General features: G+C 47.3%; 1 protein-coding gene across 2 annotated transcripts in view; it reads left to right on the forward strand.

Annotated features, from left to right (window-relative positions):
• Nucleotides 1-18,982, forward strand: part of PREX1 (phosphatidylinositol-3,4,5-trisphosphate dependent Rac exchange factor 1) — a 378,063-nt gene that overhangs the window by 213,780 nt on the left and 145,301 nt on the right. For both annotated transcript variants that reach the window (XM_030212317.1, XM_030212318.1), the window contains exons 11-12: nt 12,233-12,333; nt 14,969-15,072. In XM_030212317.1, coding sequence (XP_030068177.1) covers nt 12,233-12,333; nt 14,969-15,072 — 205 coding nt within the window. The remainder of the gene's footprint in view (nt 1-12,232; nt 12,334-14,968; nt 15,073-18,982) is intronic.

The raw sequence follows: 18,982 nt of genomic DNA on the forward strand, positions 1-18,982 counted from the left end.
TCCAAAAACGAATATCTATCAGTCTTTTTTCTAAATCTAATAGTAGAAAGTTGAGTTCTAATTCGAGTGATTAAAATATCCAAAAAAAGACATCTACAACTCATGACAACACATTGGAAACTTAACTTTAAAATGACAGTCATTCAGTTCTGCTGTAAACACTTGTAACACCTCATAAGATCCTTCCCAGAGGAACAAAATGTCATCAATAAATCTAAATAGCAATCTCAAATACTGACACAAATAATATATTTAACCTAAGAGCAGGAATTAAATAACCATGGGGCCCTTTTACAAAGCCGCGTAAGCGTCTATGTGCACCCAACGCATGCCAAAATGGAGTTACCGCACGGCACCCACGTGGCTCTTGCAGTAATTTCATTTTCGGTGCACGTCTGAAAAATTATTTTTATTTTCAGATGCGCGCATATTGGAATGCGTGCCAAGTGGCACTTGACGCTCATAGGTCATTACCGCCCGGTTACCACATGAGTCTTTACCACTAGGTCAATGGCTGGCAGTAAGGTCTCAGACCTAAAATGGATGCGTAGCAATTTTGATTTTGCCGTACGTCCATTTTCAGCCAAAATTTCAAAAAGGCCTTTTTTACAGGCGCACTGAAAAATGGATTGGAGCTTGCCCAAAACCTGCGTCTACACTACCGCAAGCCATTTTTCAGCACACCTTAGTAAAAGGACCCCCATGTGACTTAAAAAAAAAAGATTCTGTATGGCCCACCTCTTCGTCGGTACCATAGATGTTACCATCACCATCTTGAAAACTTTGGCATTATTTTTTTGTATTTTAAACTTTTTTAATTTTAAATATTTTGAAAATGATAGCTATCACATAGCTGAATAATTTTTTCTTCAAAAGGGGAAGCAATGCCGACGCGTATTTCACCATCAGCTGTTTCAAGGCGCTGTCCTTTCAGCACTTCTAGATTAAGGGGATAGTAGGGGATGTGAGCAACTTAATTTAGAAGTGCTGCAAGGGGAGCGCGTATACTCTCTGCTGCTGATAATCCTGCTCATCTCTTTATTTCTTGAGCTTCTGTCTATGTAACTCAGCTCAAAATTGTTCTAATTTTCTCTTCCGGTCTTTATGATATCTTTTTCAGTATTCTAGTTTCAAACCATTTCTTTTCTTTCTCCTCTGAAATACTGACATACGTGTGTAAGTGCTGACATTTAGACATGTATGTTATTGAATTGGACCTGTTGATACTTTAGGGTTCCCTTTTACTAAGCCACGTAGGCGCCTATGCGTGCCTGACGCGCGTCAATTTTGAGTTACTACCCGGCTACCGCATGGCCCTTGTGGTAATTTCATTTTTTACATATGTCCGCTAGGCGCACCGGAAAATAATTTTTATATTCTGGCGCGTGGCAGAAACCGGGCAGTAATCGTCATTCTACGCACGTAGATGATTATTGCACGGTTACCGCGTGAGATCTTACTGCTAAGTCAATGGCTGGTGGTAAGGTCTCAGACTCAAAATGGATGCACGTCAATTTTTATTTTGCCGCATGTCCATTTTCGGCAAAAATTTAAAAAAAGGCCTTTTTTATAGGCTCGCTGAAAAATGGATCTGCGTGCGTCCAAAACATGCACCTACACTAGCGCAGCCCATTGTTCAGCACACCTTAGTAAAAGGACCCCTAGATGTTGAAACATTTGTAAAATGGATGCTCCCACTGCACTTTGCTGGTTTGCACACATCCATTCCTTTATGTACTTTAGAAGAGACTCTACATTGGCAGATCCTTTTCTAACCCACTAGCGAAACTGGAGACATCCCGACCTCGATGTCTCAATTCCTGTTTCTACAGTCTGTCTAAAATGGGGCTTCGCATGTGTGGCAAAACATCTCATTACTATCCAGCAGCTTAGGTGCACAGTTTTGCTAGAAAGTTTTCCAATTAGAAATAACCAGCCAGCTTATTTTCGAAGGAGATCGCCGGCCACCTTCTGGCACAAATCGGGAGATGGCTGGTGATCTCCTGAACCCGGCCAAATCGGTATAATCGAAAGCCGATTTTGGCCGTTGCCAACTGCTTTCCGTTCCGGAGCCGGTCAAACTTCAAGGGGGCGTGTCGGTAGGGTAGCGAAGGTGGGACGGGGGCGTGGTACGAGATGGCCAGCTTTGCCCGATAATGAAAAAAGAAAGCTGGCCCTGACGGCTTCACTTGGTCCCTTTTTTTTCAGGACCAAGCTTCAAAAAGGTGCCCCAACTGACCAAATGACCACCGGAGGGCATCGGGGATGACCTCCCCTTACTCCCCCAGTAGTCACCAACCCCCTCCCACCCAAAAAAAAAAGAAAAATATTTTTTTGCCAGCCTCTATGCCAGCCTGAAATGTCACACCCAGCTCCCTGACAGCAGTATGCAGGTCCATGGAGCAGTTTTTTGTGGGTACAGTGCACTTCAGGCAGGTGGACCCAGGCCCATCCCCCCTACCTGTTACACTTGCGGTGGTAAATGGGAGCCCTCCAACCCCCCCCCCCCCCAAAACCCACTGTACCCACATGTAGGTGCCCCCCTTCATCCATAAGGACTATGGTAGTGGTGTAAAGGTATGGGTAGTGGGTTTTGGGGTGGTTTTGGAGGGCTCAGCACATAAGGTAAGGGAGGTATGCACCTGGGAGGAAATTTTGAAGTCCACTGCAGTGCCCCCTAGGGTGCCCAGTTGGTGTCCTGGTATGTCAGGGGGACCAGTGCACTACAAATCCTGGCCCCTCCCATGACCAAATGCCTTGGATTTGGCCGGGTTTGAGATGGCCGCCATCAGTTTCCATTATTGACGAAAACCGATGCCGGCCATCTCAAACCCAGCCATCTCTGACATTTGGCCGGCCCCAACCGTATTATTGAAACAAAAGATGGACGGCCATCTTTTTTGATAATACGGTTCGGGACTGCTCTTTGTGGCGCAGGCCAAATAGATGGCCGGCGATCTATTTGGCCATCGCCGTTCGATTATGCCCCTCCAGGTCTGTCTCCCAGAACAGTACCCCCCCACCCAAAAAATATCCTACCGGCAGCATAATGAAATTCAGTGTTTAATGCCAAAGGATGCCATTGATCACATGGACGTCTCCACTCTGAAAACAATTCACCATTTTCCTTAGCAGATCTGACCATTTCTGAGGGAAATCCTCTTTGCCAATAATGCTAATTAATGCAGCTTGAATTCTATCGTAGAGATCATTGGCACTGTTTTGAACCAGGTGCTGGCAAAGAGCGTGAACAACTGGGTATTGCTCCTGCCCTGACGCCACTAGACATCAGGGATTAATAAAAGGGGCCCCAGGGGGGACCTACAGGAGAGTGGGAGGTGCTTTTGTGGATGGGAGAATCTTTGGGGTAGGGGGCATCAGAAGGAGAGGGTCTTCAGGCCTGGGGGATTGGGGGATCTTCACGGGGAGAAGGATATGATTTGGAGGGGGCATCAGAGGAATCTGGGAGGGGGCAGTTCCTTATTCAGAGCACTGGGCCCCTTTAAGACATTTTCAAGAGTTGGGGCGGAAAAATACTGCTAGCTTTTTATGGTGGAAGTTTTCCAGAAATACATAGCTTTCAATGTTCACTGCAAGCATTTCCATGCTTTGCATCTCATTACTATGTATTCTGTGGTAACTTATTTTAATGTGCGTTATAGTAATATAACACATGTTATTACCCTGTAACACATGTTAAAGGCTAAATAATGTATTCTAGGGCAATTGCGCATGTTAATAAATACCCCCCTAAATATTTACATGATGGCTGAACTCATATTTGGTGGTTTGATGTTTTATTGTACATGAATGCAATTTTATCATTTATTGTTTATTTAAGATTTGCTATTCTGCATTATTTTGGTACACAAGTCAAAGTGTCAACTTTCTGGTTCCTCTTCAGTTAGAGAGAAGTTTTTTTTGTTTTGTTTTGTTTTGTTAAATTCAGCTTTTTAGAAGCAGAAAACTTTGAATTCTTTACATTGGGCATATGTGAGAGTATATACCCTACACAGATTAGTCTTAAAATTCATCATAGTTTAATTGACATCTGTTCTTCATGTGGAAACTAATTTTAAAAAAGGACGTATTAAATTTCATATATGTGGAGGAGTGGCCTAGTGGTTAGTGTGGTGGACTTTGGTCTTGGGGAACTGAGGAACTGAGTTCGATTCCCACTTCAGGCACAGGCAGCTCCTTGTGACTCTGGGCAAGTCACTTAACCCTCCATTGCCCCATGTAAGCCGCATTGAGCCTGCCATGAGTGGGAAAGCGCAGGGTAGAAATGTAACAAAAATAAAATAGATACTATTGGAGATTCTACATGGAATGTTGCTATTCCACTAGCAACATTCCATGTAGAAGCCTGCGCGGCCACATTGGTGATCTGCAAGGGCTGACTTCTACATGGAATGTTGCTAGTAGTGGAATAGCAACATTCCATGTAGAATCTCAAATAGTAGCAACAGTGGAGGAGTTGCCTAGTGGTTAGGGTGGTGGACTTTGGTCCTGGGGAACTGAGTTCAATTCCCACTTCAGGCATAGGCAGCTCCTTGTGAGTCTGGGCAAGTCACTTAACCCTCCACTGCCCCAGGCACAAATAAGTACCTGTTTACAATATGTAAGTCGCATTGAGCCTGCCATGAGTGGGAAAGCACAGAGTACAAATGTAACAAAAAATAAATAAATTTAGATTTATTTATTTATTTTGGATTTAGCCGACAGCTTTTCAGTAGCAGCTCAAAGTGAGCTACGTTCAGGTATGCTAGATATCAGTGGCGTACCAAGGGGGTGGTGGGGGCGGTCCGCCCCGGGTGCACGCCGCCGGGGGTGCCGTGGTGCTCGCCTGTCGGCTGCGAGTTGGAATCGCTACGCTAAATTCTCTCGTTCGCTGCAGCTCCCTCCCTCTGCCCCGGAACAGGTTACTTCCTGTTCCGGGGCAGAGGGAGGGAGCTGCAGCGAATGAGAGAATTTAGTGTAGCGATTCCAACTCGCAACCGACAGGCGCGCGCCGCAGCACCCCCCCTAGCGGCGTGCACCCGGGGGGGGGTGTCATTTCACTGGGGGGGGGGGTGCATCGTCGAGGCTAGGAACGCCACTGCTAGATATTCCCCTGTCCCCGGAGGGCTCACAATCTAATATATGTTTGGTGGTTTGGCATCACAGTTTTACACGCCTTTTTCTGTTTTTATCAACTCCTTGATAGTTCAGCCTGTCTTTCCTCAACCCGTTGCTTTGCATTCTCTTGTCTGAACAAATTTAGTTACAAATGAAATAGTGCTAAGTGGAAGGAACAATAACATTGTAAGCCTGTAGTTTCAAAAGAGGAGTAACATTTTTGTGTATCTGTTAAGAAGAAGACTTACTAACTACTACTACTACTACTTGACATTTCTATAGCGCTACTAGGGTTACGCAGCGCTGTACAATTTAACATAGAAGGACAGTCCCTGCTCAAAGGAGCTTACAATCTAAAGGACAAATGTACAGTCAGTCAAATAGGGGCAGTCTAGATTTTCTGAAAGGTATAAAGGTTAGGTGCCGAAAGCAACATTGAAGAGGTGGGCTTTGAGCAAGGATTTGAAGATGGGTAGGGAGGGGGCTTGGCGTAAGGGCTCAGGAAGTTTATTCCAAGAATAGGGTGAGGCGAGGCAGAATGAGCGGAGCCTGGAGTTGGCGGTGGTGGAGAAGGGTACTGAGAGGAGGGATTTGTCCTGTGAGCGGAGGTTACGGGCGGGAACGTAAGGGGAAATTAGGGTAGAGAGGTAATGAGGGGCTGCAGACTGAGTGCATTTGTAGGTAAGAAGGAGAAGCTTGAACTGTATGCGGTATCTGATCGGAAGCCAGTGAAGTGACCTGAGAAGAGGGGTGATATGAGTATATCGGTTCAGGCGGAATATAAGACGTGCAGCAGAGTTCTGAACAGATTGAAGGGGGGATAGATGGCTAAGTGGGAGGCCAGTAAGGAGTAGGTTGCAGTAGTCAAGGCGAGAGGTAATGAGAGCGTGGACGAGAATACGGGTGGTGTGCTCAGAGAGGAATGGTCTGTGATCTGCTTTCGACCGACTAATCCAGATTAAAGACCTGTACCGAGTAGGGCCATTTTTTGAATCAGCCAGTTTGGTTATTGTGGGGCTCAAAGAAACTGTTGGACTAGCCACAAAGATTCTATAACTAATAACACGAACAACATTTCAGCTTAATTTAAGAATGAGAAAACAACATATCTGGAAGAACTTTAGCATATTCTATTCCAGAAATTTAATGTAGCAAATTAATTTTAACGAGGGCTTCTGTTCTAAGGTGTTTGTAAATGTAGGTGTTTATTTTCCAGTTAATCGAGGGGCCCTTTAACTAAAGGGTGTTAAACCCTCATGTGCGCTTACCCTGTGATTCTGTATATGGCGCCTTAATTTCTGCATGGAAATTGAAGCGTATTCTATAACAGTGTGTGTAACGTAATTGGTTAACTAGCTAAGCAACGCTGTTAATTGGATGCTAACAAGCAATTATCAGCAGTAATTGGCATTTATTAAGATTTGTGCCCATAACTCGCTAAGTGTATTTTGTAACATGGTGCGCTTAAATTCTAAGTTGCATAGTTGAAAAGGGGGCATGGCCATGGGCAGGGTGTGGGTGTTTCTAAAATTTGTGAGCCCCTTTTACCAAGCTGTGGCAAAAGGAGGCCTGCGCTGGCATCGGCGTGTGTTTTTGACATGCGCCGAGCCCTCCCTTTTACCACTGCAGGCAAAAGGTAGGTCTTTCTTTTCTTCAAAAAATGGCCATGCGGCAAGTGAAGCACTTGCCGCATGGCCATTTTTTTTGTGGGGGGGGGGGGCCCTTACTGCCACCCATTGAGATGGCGGTAAGGGCTCTCACCCTAACCTGGCAGTAATCGGCAGTGTGTGGCATTGTCCAATTACATCCAGGTACACACTGGCGCTACAAAAATTAAAAATATGACGGCGCACTGGGGGGGGGGGGTGAGAACTACTGCCGGGCTGCTGTGGTAGGGCCCCTATGTGCGTTGTTATATAATACACCTGCTCTGCACCTAATTTAGTTATTGGGATTTAAGCCAAGTAAAACATAGCGCAAATGGCTGTGACTAAATTTGGTCACATAGAAAGGCGCTCAGCGTATTCTATATTTTGCATGGAAATTTAAGCCTATTCTATAAAATGTAGGCATACTTTAGAGAATACGCCTAGACATATTTTTTTTCCCACATGGAATTTTTAGGTGCTATATATAGAATCTAGCCTGTGAAAAACAGGCTACTGCAAAATGTGTAAATTGCCAGGCTTCACAGGGAAGCTAAGTACACATTAACTGTTTTTATAAAATATTCTTTTTTAGAGAGGACATGTCCATGGGTGGAGAATGGATGTAGAAGCATTAACCAGTTAGTGTGTTCACAATAGCACGGGCTAACTGGGTAAAAGATGTCTTCCTTGGAGGATGGGATGAATGAGGTAGGGTACGCTGGTGTAGCTGATGATGGAATGGTGGTACAATGAAATTGATCTGAGTTTCATTTTGTTGGAGGAATCTGAAGTGCTTGAGATTTGTCGGGTGTTGCATCTGTTGCAACCCTACCTTGTTCTTCTGACGGCGGCCATATTGGAAGGATCATCGGAGCAGCAACCATCTTTGGAAGATCATCTGAGGGGTGGCCATCTTGGCAGGATCATCTGAGAGTAGCCATCTTAGGTAGCTCGTAGGGCAGCCATCTAGAGTATCTTTAGGGCGTGCCCTATAAGATCTCTTGCCTCTCAGCTGAAACCAGGATCCTCTGTTTGGAGGCCTATTTAAGAGCTGGCTGGTGCCACCATCTTTGCCTCAGCTTCTATCTTGGTAGAGGTTGTTGCTTTCGTACGTGCGGTCCAGTGACTGACTTTCCTACTTGCCTAGACCCTCGGATTGAACCTGACTGTTCTCTGTTTGCTGCCTGCCAAGACCCTCGGATTGACCCTGACTGTTCTCTGTTTGCTGCCTGCCAAGACCCTCGGATTGACCCTGATTGTTCTCTGTTTGCTGCCTGCCAAGACCCTCGGATTGACCTGGTCCATTCCTTGTTCGCTGTCAGCCTGGTCCTGTGAAGTGTTTCATCCCTCACGGCTCTTTCCGCTTCCGCCTGGCCACCTGCACCTGGGAGCGCAACTCCTGGGGAATGGTGGTCACTCCCAGGTGAAGCCCAGGGTTGTTCAGCTGCCTGACCGAGTGAGGCGTCTCCACATTCCACTGTGCTCAGTCGGAGCACAAGGGCTCACCACCAAAATCCTGACAGCATCCTATTAAGTTGTTGGTGGATCCGTGTTCTTCGGGGATTGCGAGACATCTGAGTGCGGAGGTGGCTCCTTTTTTCCATAGGATAATGAATGCCTCCTTAGAATCTGGTTTGCTGTCCGAGACTCTTAAGAGGGCCACAGTGATGCCATTGTTGAAGAAAGGGAATTTGGATGGAGTAGTGATAGGCAATTATATTATATTGTATTGCCATTTGTAGCTAAGGTTATTGAAAGACCGATTTTGACTCCACTGTTAGATTTTGTGAATCAGGTACAGGTTCTGCACCCATGTCAGTATGGATAGTGTAGAAACCTTGTTGGTATCAACGCTGGATGAATTATGCTGTGGGTTGGATGACTTACTTCTTGGTGTCATTGGATATTACTTCTGCATTTGATTTGGTTGATGTAGGTGTGCTACTTCATAGATTGAGGCAGATGGGATTTGGTGGACACGTATATACTTGGTTTGCTTCATATTTTAGCAAACTGTCGATGCAGGTGAAGAGTGGAGATTTGGTGTCAGATGTTATTTGGACTCTGGGCTTAACCTGTTTCTGCCAGGCGTAAGACCAGCGCCCTTTATTCTTAGTGCAGATCTTTTTGGCATTCCTCCCATAATGGCTTAATGGTTTAAACTTTTATATTCTGCTTTTATATGAAGCAGACCACAATAAGAATATATCCTATATAATAAAACGCATCTCCAACATTCTGAAGCCGAGAAAGTGAAGCCTTCAAGCCTTGAAGCATTCCTGCAATGTTCCGGAACTATTTGTCGTCAATTGAAGAGATGGAGCCTTACAGAGCGCACGAATACTTCAAGGCTTCACTTTCTCGCACACACACACTCACTCTCTGTCTCTCACACACACTCTCTCTCACACACAGACTCACACACACACTCTGTCTCTCTCTCTCACACTCATTCTCTCTCACATACACACTCCATCTCTCACCCACACACTCTCTCTCTCAAACATACACAGTCCAAGGAAAGGGGGGCCTGGAACTCAGAGGGGAGAAGAGGGAGGGGGGAGGGAGGGAGGGGGTCATGGAACTCGGAGCCCCACACACACTCACTCTGTCTCTCACATACACATACACTCTGTCTCTCACACTCTCTCTCTGACACAAACACACACACACTCTGTCTGTCTCTCTCTCACTCACACACACACTCCGTCTCTCATACACACACTCCGAGGAAAACCTTGCTAGCACCTGTTTCATTTGTGTCAGAAACGGGCCTGTTTTACTAGTATATAATATAAAATCACAAGTACCCCACAACAAAAATATATTAACGTGAGAAGGCTAGAACAAAAAATATATTATATGAATAATTTAATGACACCTGCTAGTAGCCCAACATTAGAATTTTCCAATAGATGATGACATCCGTGGGCTTCGCTTTTGAGATGTGATCCACATCTCACAAAGAGTCAGTGTGGCCTGAAAAGCCTGTGCGCTGCGTCTTTGGATGATCCTCCCTTTGCTCCAGCAAAAGACGTCAAACTTGGAGCATCGTTGTCGGCTAAAGCTCGTCATAATCCAATAAAAAGGTATCATGACCCTCACAGAACTGAGCCTTGTCCACACGACCTCTAGAAGCCTGTGCTACAAAGGAGTGGGAAACTGGCGGCCATGTTTGGGGAAAGTGGCATGCGTTGTTATTTGAACTGCACGAGAACAAACACCAGAACCTGCTGTTTCCCTTCGGAAGTAAAGCTCAGCTCCTCTGCTTTTAGAGCCCCAGCTGGTACAAAGCCCCGCTACTTTAAAAATGTATGAGGCATTGTGCACAGCAGATTTTCTGTTTAGTTCATGTCCTTAAGGTTTAGATGCTTTTAGAGCAATTGGTGAACACAGCGGCAAGCACTCAAACCTAATGTTAAGTCTCATACAAATGACGCTCAGTACAATTGTAATGCTCGTTCCTTTTTTGCAAAATTAAAAATCAGAGGAGACATGAAGCATATGGAAAACAATATCTTGTAAGGGGTCCTGTGATGAGCAATTGCCCCTGGAAAAGCTATAAAGGTGTGAAATATCTGATTTCCGCAATTTCAAAAGGCTACAACACCTCCCACCCTCTTCCTTATTCACTTTGAATCTTTCGGGTTCCATCTGCCAACAGGGCAGTGTTTCAAATGGAATTTTGTCTTCATTTATTGATGCACTGGGGCAATTGCAGATTCTGATTTTCCAGCCAAGAATAATTTTTCTTCCCAACCAATTGTATTTCAAAGGCTGGGTTTTGCAGAGGCAGATCTCATTTCCCAAGTTCAGACGCAATGCGCTGAGCTAACAAAACTGAGAGGTAATGTGGAGGAGCAGTGGTCCCTCGGGCTGGCACAAAATGGCCCCAAGGGGAACATTTATTTCCATGGTTGCGTTGAAGTTCAGTTTAATGTGGTCCCCAGACTGTTTGGACAGCTTGTACGAGATCAGAAACAGCTGTGTGCAAATCCAACGTCACCTGCTCACTTAATGCTATTGCTTTTCATCACAAGATACAGATGGGCATTCAGTTTAGACCCTTTTTTTTGGAGATTTGTGGGTACTAAGCTAAATTTCTCATGTTAGTGCTGGTGTTTAAACCTATTTATTCTTGTTACAGGTGTGCATAAACACTGATTTTTTTTCCCTAATCTTTTCTTCCCCAAATTCAGAGCTTAGAATATAGCGTATTTGAAAAAAAAAACCCAGGCGTTTACATTTCTGATAATCCCTGTAATTGGGTTTAGTTTTTTTTAATTGATTCTGAAAAATTAGATGGGTAATGTTGAATAGACGCGCAAAAAAAAAAAAAGGTTTGAATTAGCACAGTTTTGAAACTTGTGCAGGAGCCCCAACTTTGACTTTTGGCCATTCATGCCTCACCTTTCAGATTTCAAAATCATAGTAGATGATGGCAGATAAAGACCTGAATGGTCTGTCCAGTCTGTCCGACAGCCACACTCATTATCAATTCATGATTAACAATAAATGTAGTATAAAAATACTTCATCCTGGTCTTTCTTTGCCACTGACAGGACACAGACCGTAGAAGTCTGCTTGGCACCGTCCTTATGTTCCAGCTACTGGAGTTGCCGTCAAAGCCCTCTCCAGCCCATCCCAATCTGTGTTGTCATATATGGGACACAGGCTGTAGAAGTCTGCCCATCACTGGCCTTACATGTTATCATGTCAAGCAGCTTGTTTTTTTTGTGTGTATGCATGTACATCTGTGATCATTTGGCCCATGTATACCCATGTATTTTTATTTAGAAGACAACATTGGAAGTCTACACCAGGGCCGCTGAGAGACAGAGCTGGGCCAAGGGCAGGGCCACCGCCACCATAGCCCCCTGCCCACCCTGTCCCCTGCTCCCCCCCCCCCCCCCCCACATTGAACTGATATTGGATGTTGGATAATGTGGGATACAAGTACGAAATAAATAAAAAAAATAAATAGTGAAGTCTGACTTGATTCTCTTTTGCAGCTGTATGTTCCTGAATGAGTGAACAATTTTTCCTTCAGATTCTTGATGTGTGTAGGGACACGATTGCATGCAATATCAATAGCAGGTCCTGAAAAATGGAATACGATTTTTTGTGTTCTAAAAGGGATTTTTTTTTTTTTAGCTTTTAGAAATAAACTTAAGTCATTTTTGTTCCATCAAGTATATAATTGATTTATGGTGTTTAGGAAGGCGTAGACAGTTTTCCAGGAGAACTTGTGATTTTATTTTCTTAATATTAATGATAGTCTGACTGTTTGTCATATGTTAACATTTTGAATAGAAGGTCTAGTAATAATAGTCACCTAGGTGAGCAAGACATTTATGGATAAATGAAACATTTATGAATGAATGAAGTTAAATACAACAGAAATAATACAGACTAGATTGGTTGCCTGCAGGGGCCTGTTGAGTAACGTTCTTCTTACTTTGCAGTGAGTTTGTCTCATGGCTGATGGAGATTGGAGAAATAAGTAAACCAGAGGAAGGGGTCAATCTTGGACAAGCATTGTTGGAAAATGGTGTCATCCATCACGGTGAGTCACAGTGTTCCATATCCTAAGCAGCTGGAAGGTCTTACTACCGTATAAATACCAATGGATTTAAGTATTTCCCAAAAATGCTTTTTAATTGCTAAACTCTTCTCATATTTTAAACACTTTATTTCAAACTGGAATCAGCTGCGAAATAGTTTGGCACTGTTATTTGCATATTGCAAGAACTAAAATAATATCGCCCTTCTACAAACAATGAGCTGGATTCTCATTTGCTAGGGTTGGTGGATTAAGTTAAGTGCCGGCACTTCATACATATACTTAGCGCAACTATACAGATAATCTACAGAACTGACTATAAATGCTGAGCAGTGACTGTACTGGGACTAATCGGATGGGTTTAGACCTGCTATTGAGCAGGCCTTAATCTATCAGGGGGGATAGTGCTGGGCAGACTTATACGGTCTGTGCCAGAGCCGGTGAAGGGAGGCAGGGATAGTGCTGGGCAGACTTATACAGTCTGTGCCAGAGGTGGGAGGTGGGGCTGGTGGTTGGGAAGCGGGGATAGTGCTGGGCAGACTTATACGGTCTGTGCCAGAGCCGGTGGTGGGAGGCAGGGCTGGTGGTTGGGAGGCGAGGATAGTGCAGGGCAGACTTATACAGTCTGTGCCAGAGTCGGTGGTTGGGAGGCGGGGCTGGTGGTTGGGAGGCAGGGATAGTGCTGGGCAGACTTATACGGTCTGTGCCAGAGGTGGGAGGTGGGACTGGAGGTTGGGAGGCAGGGATAGTGCTGGGCAGACTTATACGGTCTGTGCCAGAGCCGGTGAAGGGAGGCAGGGATAGTGCTGGGCAGACTTATACGGTCTGTGCCAGAGGTGGGAGGCGGGACTGGAGGTTGGGAGGCAGGGATAGTGCTGGGCAGACTTATACGGTCTGTGCCAGAGCTGGTGGTGGGAGGTTGGGCTTTTGGTTGGGAGGCAGGGATAGTGCTGGGCAGACTTATACGGTCTGTACCAGAGCCGGTGGTGGGAGGCAGGGCTGGTGGTTGGGAGGTGAGGATAGTGCTGGGCAGACTTATACGGTCTGTGCCAGAGTCGGTGGTTGGGAGGCGGGGCTGGTGGTTGGGAGGCAGGGATAGTGCTGGTCAGACTTATACGGTCTGTGCCAGAGCCGGTGAAGGGAGGCAGGGATAGTGCTGGGCAGACTTATACGGTCTGTGCCAGAGCCGGTGGTTGGGAGGCGGGGCTGGTGGTTGGGAGGCGGGGATAGTGCTGGGCAGACTTATACGGTCTGTGCCCTGAAGAGCACAGGTACAAATCAAAGTAGGGTATACACAAAAAGTAGCACACATGAGTTGTCTTGTTGGGCAGACTGGATGGACCGTGCAGGTCTTTTTTCTGCCGTCATCTACTATGTTACTATGTATGTAGCTTATCTGGACAGCAGCTGAATATTGCTGCTATCTGGATAGGTCCCAGCACCACCTCTGTCTGCCCTTAACGCAGGCCCCTTTTTTTTTAAATAATGCCTGTCCATTTATCAATTATCTAAATAATTTCTATATGGAAGATATTGGCCACCTGAAAGCCAACACATAGCTCCTTTTGAATATAGGTCTGAATGATTTTAGAGCTTAATTTTATATGCTTAAGTTAAGGCACCCAAAATGCACCTATTTTAATAACAGAAGTAGGTAGAAAACATGCACGTAAATTAGCCCAGAAAATGTGGGCATGCCAAATGGCAGCTGTAAATGTAAATGCACCTATTCCTTCCTAAAGCCAGAAGAATTAGTGGAAAGACTTCCCAGTGGAAGTGGTGGAGGCGACGACTGTATCTGAATTCAAGCAAGCTTGGGACAAGTACATAGGATCTCTAAGGGAGAGGAAGAGATAGTAAATGGACATAACACAACTCTTCCGTTGAACGATTCCCGAATGTGGCTGTGCCACATGAACTTTGTCTTACCATAACATCACTTTGTGTTTGTTCTCACCAGAGTCTGCAAACACCTCTCCGGTACTATGTAAGCCACATTGAGCCTGAAAATAGGTGGGAAAATGTGGGATACAAATGTAACAAATAAATAAATAAATGGACTGAATAGGCCATATGCCGTTATTTGCCTTAATTTTTATATATTTCTATGTCTCCTGGTACCAATGACGATCCTAAGTCAGCTGGCACCCGATGCGCACCTACCCCCCCCTGGGTGCAGCACGACACAACCCCCCCCCCCCCGGGGTGCATTCTTAGCTGCTGGCAGCAGCCGCGCGGCTCTTGGCTCTGCTGGCTCCCTCTGCCCTGGAACAGGAAGTAACCTGTTCCGGGGCAGAGGGAGCAGGGAACCAGCGGAGTCGACAGGCGCGTGGCTGCTCTCTGCACCCCTCTAGCGGCGTGCACCCGGGGCGGACCGCCCCCACCCCCCCGCCCTTGGTACACCGCTGCCTGGTACTACTGCTAGGGGTCATATTTCTGTATAAGGGCATCTAGTGGGCTTGATGGACCTTTGGTCTGACTCTGTATGTTCTTTAAATGATCTGGAAAAAGACTCATTGGTGAAATGTGGAATGGAATTCCAACTCTTGGTTCCATTTTCCATTACATCACAAGGTTGGAAGCCACTGTTATACAGACCAGTCATTGAAATTATGCTAATTGTTCTCTTCTGGTTCAGTTTCAGATAAACACCAGTTTAAGAACGAGCAGGTACTCTATAGGTTTCGGTATGATGATGGAACTTACAAACCAAGAAGTGAACTGGAAGATATCATGTCTAAGGTATTCCTTCTTCTTTCAGTCCCAGGGACACAGACTGAACCATCAGGAACCTTCATGTTTGGAACAATCATATCACTTTGTTCAAAAGATCTGCAGAGTCACACACTATCAGATTCAGCTACTGTGGGATCCACTATAAAATCAACTCATATTTTTTCGGTACAGAAAAGGAATGTTCCCTATACACTTGTATTTTATGACTTGGTGGATGATAAATACATGGATCCGCTTTTTGTAAAGCTATTAATCCGCTTACCTTCCAGGTCTCCAGCCCTTTAATGAAGTCCAATATTTCCGCAATCTGCTTTTTTGGAGTGGTGGGTGGTGGCGAGGGGCTGTAAGTTTTCTCCTGCTCCTTTGGACTTCCAGTTCAGTGGAACCAGGGCTGGATCTTGCACCATGGGGTTAATTCTGTAGGGAGCCTCCTAAATTCATGTAGCAAGATCTTTGATGGTGTGTGCGTACTTTGCAGGTGGGCATTTACATGGCCAGAGTTTGGCAAAATTGCGTATCTAATTTATAGAATACAGTGATTTACATGAATTCTTTCACAGTCTTGGTGCAATCATTTACACCAGCTCTGTAGCACCTAAAATATAGGTATGTGCTTTGCCTGTATATTAGTATTCTATAAAGAAAAGTAGGCACCTACTTTTTTTTTAATATAGTAGGTTCCAAATAGGCACCTTCATGGTGCTTTCAACTGGATGCCCCTTTACGCTCTCTGATTTTTTCATTTGCAACTACCCAGGGATTTTTCCCCTCCCAACAGACTCAGCTTTGTCATTTTAGTGACAGTGTTCAGCCAGGGCCTATGCTTTAAGACTCCATCCAATAATGGGAACTAAATCCAGCCACTAGATGTCACTGTTATATGACTGTGTCTCCCCCTAGAGACTGTGAATTCTGCTACCAGAGCATCCATAGTGCCAGCTGGCACAGGGGGCAAAAGATCCAAACTAAAAAGTTGAATTCTCCGAGGACAAGCAGGCTGCTTGTTCTCACTGATGGGGTGACGTCCTCGGCAGCCCCTCCAATCGGAATCTTCCTAGCAAAGTCCTTTGCTAGCTCTCGCGCGCCCACGCGCACTGCGCATGCGCGGCCGTCTTCCCGCCCGAAACCGGCTCGAGCCGGCCAGTCTTCTTTCGTCCGCACTCGGTACGGCTGTGTTTTTTGCCGTGTTGAGCCCCGAAGAGTCGACCTCGCGCGTCCGTTATTTTAATCGACGTGTTTTTTCTTCGGAAAAAGTTTCTTTTCGTTCGGAAAGTGCTCCGGAAACCCCCTTGGGTTTCGTTTGCCCCTTCCCGTATTTCCAGTTTTTGCCCCGGTAAGTTTTCTTTCGTTGTCGGGGTAGGCCTCTTTTCGGCCTCGGTCGAGATTTTTTCTCCCTTAAAGTTTTGGTGCTCCAAATTCGTCATTTCGGATTTTGACTTCGCCGGCGTGATTTTTCCGCCCATGACATCGAAGCCTTCCAGCGGCTTCAAGAAGTGCACCCAGTGCGCCTGGGTAATCTCGCTCACTGATAGGCACTCTTCGTGTCTTCAGTGTCTGGGGGCAGAGCACCGTCCCCAGAACTGTAGTCTGTGTTCCCTCTTACAAAGGCGGACTCAAGTAGCGAGATTGGCCCAGTGGAACGTTTTGTTCTCGGGCTCTTCGTCGGCATCGGCACCGGGGTCATCGTGTGCATCGACGTCATCAGCGTCCAGACCTTCTTCCTTGGCTGCCAGTGCATCGAGTGCATCGAGGCATCGGCCTTCTGCATCGGCGCCGAGACATCGGATAGCTGCATCGACGTCGGTGGTACCGGGACCTCGTCTCCTGATGTCGTCGGACGGTGGTGCATCGAGTGGAGTGCAGGTGAGGGCTGTCCATTCCCCTGCTGGTGGCGGTGAGCCCTCGGGTGGGTCTCCTCCTACCCTGAGGGCTCCTGCGGTACAGCCCCCCCGAGACCGACCTCCTTCGGCCTCGGCCCCGAGGAAGCGACGGCTGGATTCTACGTCCTCCTCGTCGGTGCCGGGGAGCTCCGGTGACATGCTTCGGAAGAAGTCGAAGAAGCATCGTCACCGGTCCCCTCCCCACGTCGGCACCGAGAGCTCTGGGTCGCCGAGGGAGTCGGCACCCAGCAGGCATCGGCACCGAGAGGACCGCTCACCCTCTGTTCAGGAGGTGTCGATGCGCTCCACTCTGGACAGCCCGGAACAGCCTCCACGCCCGGAACAGGTTCTGACGTCGACGCCTGCATCGACCTCCATGCCTTTCTCTGCAGCCGCTCTGAACGAGAGCCTCCGGGCCGTTCTCCCAGAGATTCTGGGAGAGCTGTTGCGCCCTACCCCTCCGGTACCGGCGGTGCTTGCGCCTCCGGTACTGTCGAGCATGGCGCCGGCTGGCCCATCGCCCGGGGTGAGGTCCCCGACGTCGGTACCGCGTGCGGTGCCGACTGCGGCCACCTCCCAGGAGGGCTCCCCGACTACGTCGGCGGAGGGAGCTTCGCCGATGCGGGCGAGGGAGTCTACCTCTCGACGCCCCCATCGTGGACGTGGCTCCACGGAGTCGAGCCGGGCACGGTTGCAGACGCAGGTCCGTGAACTTGTGTCTGACACCGAGGGTGAGGCCTCGTGGGAGGAAGAGGAAGACCCCAGATATTTCTCTGACGAGGAGTCTGAGGGTCTACCTTCTGATCCCACTCCCTCTCCTGAAAGACAGCTTTCTCCTCCCGAGAGTCTGTCTTTTGCTTCCTTTGTCCGGGAGATGTCTACGGCCATCCCCTTCCCGGTGGTTGTGGAGGACGAGCCCAGGGCTGAAATGTTTGAGCTCCTGGACTATCCTTCTCCGCCTAAGGAAGCGTCCACTGTTCCCCTGCACCATGTCCTCAAAAAGACATTGCTGGCGAACTGGACCAAGCCTTTAACTAATCCCCACATCCCCAAGAAGATCGAGTCCCAGTACCGGATCCATGGGGACCCAGAGCTGATGCGCACTCAGTTGCCTCATGACTCTGGAGTTGTGGATCTGGCCCTAAAGAAGGCTAAGAGTTCTAGGGAGCATGCTTCGGCGCCCCCGGGCAAAGACTCTAGAACCTTAGACTCCTTTGGGAGGAAGGCCTACCATTCCTCTATGCTCGTGGCCAAAATTCAGTCTTACCAGCTCTACACGAGCATACACATGCGGAATAATGTGCGACAGTTGGCGGGCTTGGTTGATGCTCTTCCCCCTGAGCAAGCCAAGCCTTTTCAGGAGGTGGTCAGGCAGCTGAAGGCGTGCAGAAAATTCCTGGCCAGAGGAGTTTATGACACTTTTGATGTTGCGTCCAGGGCCGCTGCTCAAGGTGTGGTGATGCGCAGGCTCTCATGGCTGCGTGCCGCCGACCTGGAGAATAGAATCCAGCAGCGGATTGCGGTCTCGCCTTGCCGTGCGGACAACATTTTTGGAGAGAAAGTCGAGCAGGTGGTAGAGTCTCTCCACCAGCGGGACACCGCATTCGACAAGTTCTCCCGCCGGCAGCCTTCAGCTTCTACCTCTACAGGTAGACGATTTTTCGGGGGAAGGAAGACTGTTCCCTATACTTCTGGTAAGCGTAGGTACAATCCTCCTTCCCGACAGCCTGCGGCCCAGGCTAAGCCCCAGCGCGCTCGCTCTCGTCAGCAGCGTGCGCCTCAGCAAGGCCCCGCGGCTCCCCAGCAAAAGCAAGGGGCGAGCTTTTGACTGGCTCCAGCAGAGCATAGCCAACATCCAAGTGTCAGTGTCGGGCGACCTGCCAGTCGGAGGGAGGTTGAAAGCTTTTCACCAAAGGTGGCCTCTCATAACCTCCGATCAGTGGGTTCTGCAAATAGTCCGGCAAGGATACACCCTCAATTTGGCCTCCAAACCTCCAAATTGTCCACCGGGAGCTCAGTCTTACAGCTTCCAGCAC

Source organism: Microcaecilia unicolor, chromosome 8 (assembly GCF_901765095.1).
Source record: "Microcaecilia unicolor chromosome 8, aMicUni1.1, whole genome shotgun sequence".
Classification (NCBI taxonomy): domain Eukaryota; kingdom Metazoa; phylum Chordata; class Amphibia; order Gymnophiona; family Siphonopidae; genus Microcaecilia; species Microcaecilia unicolor.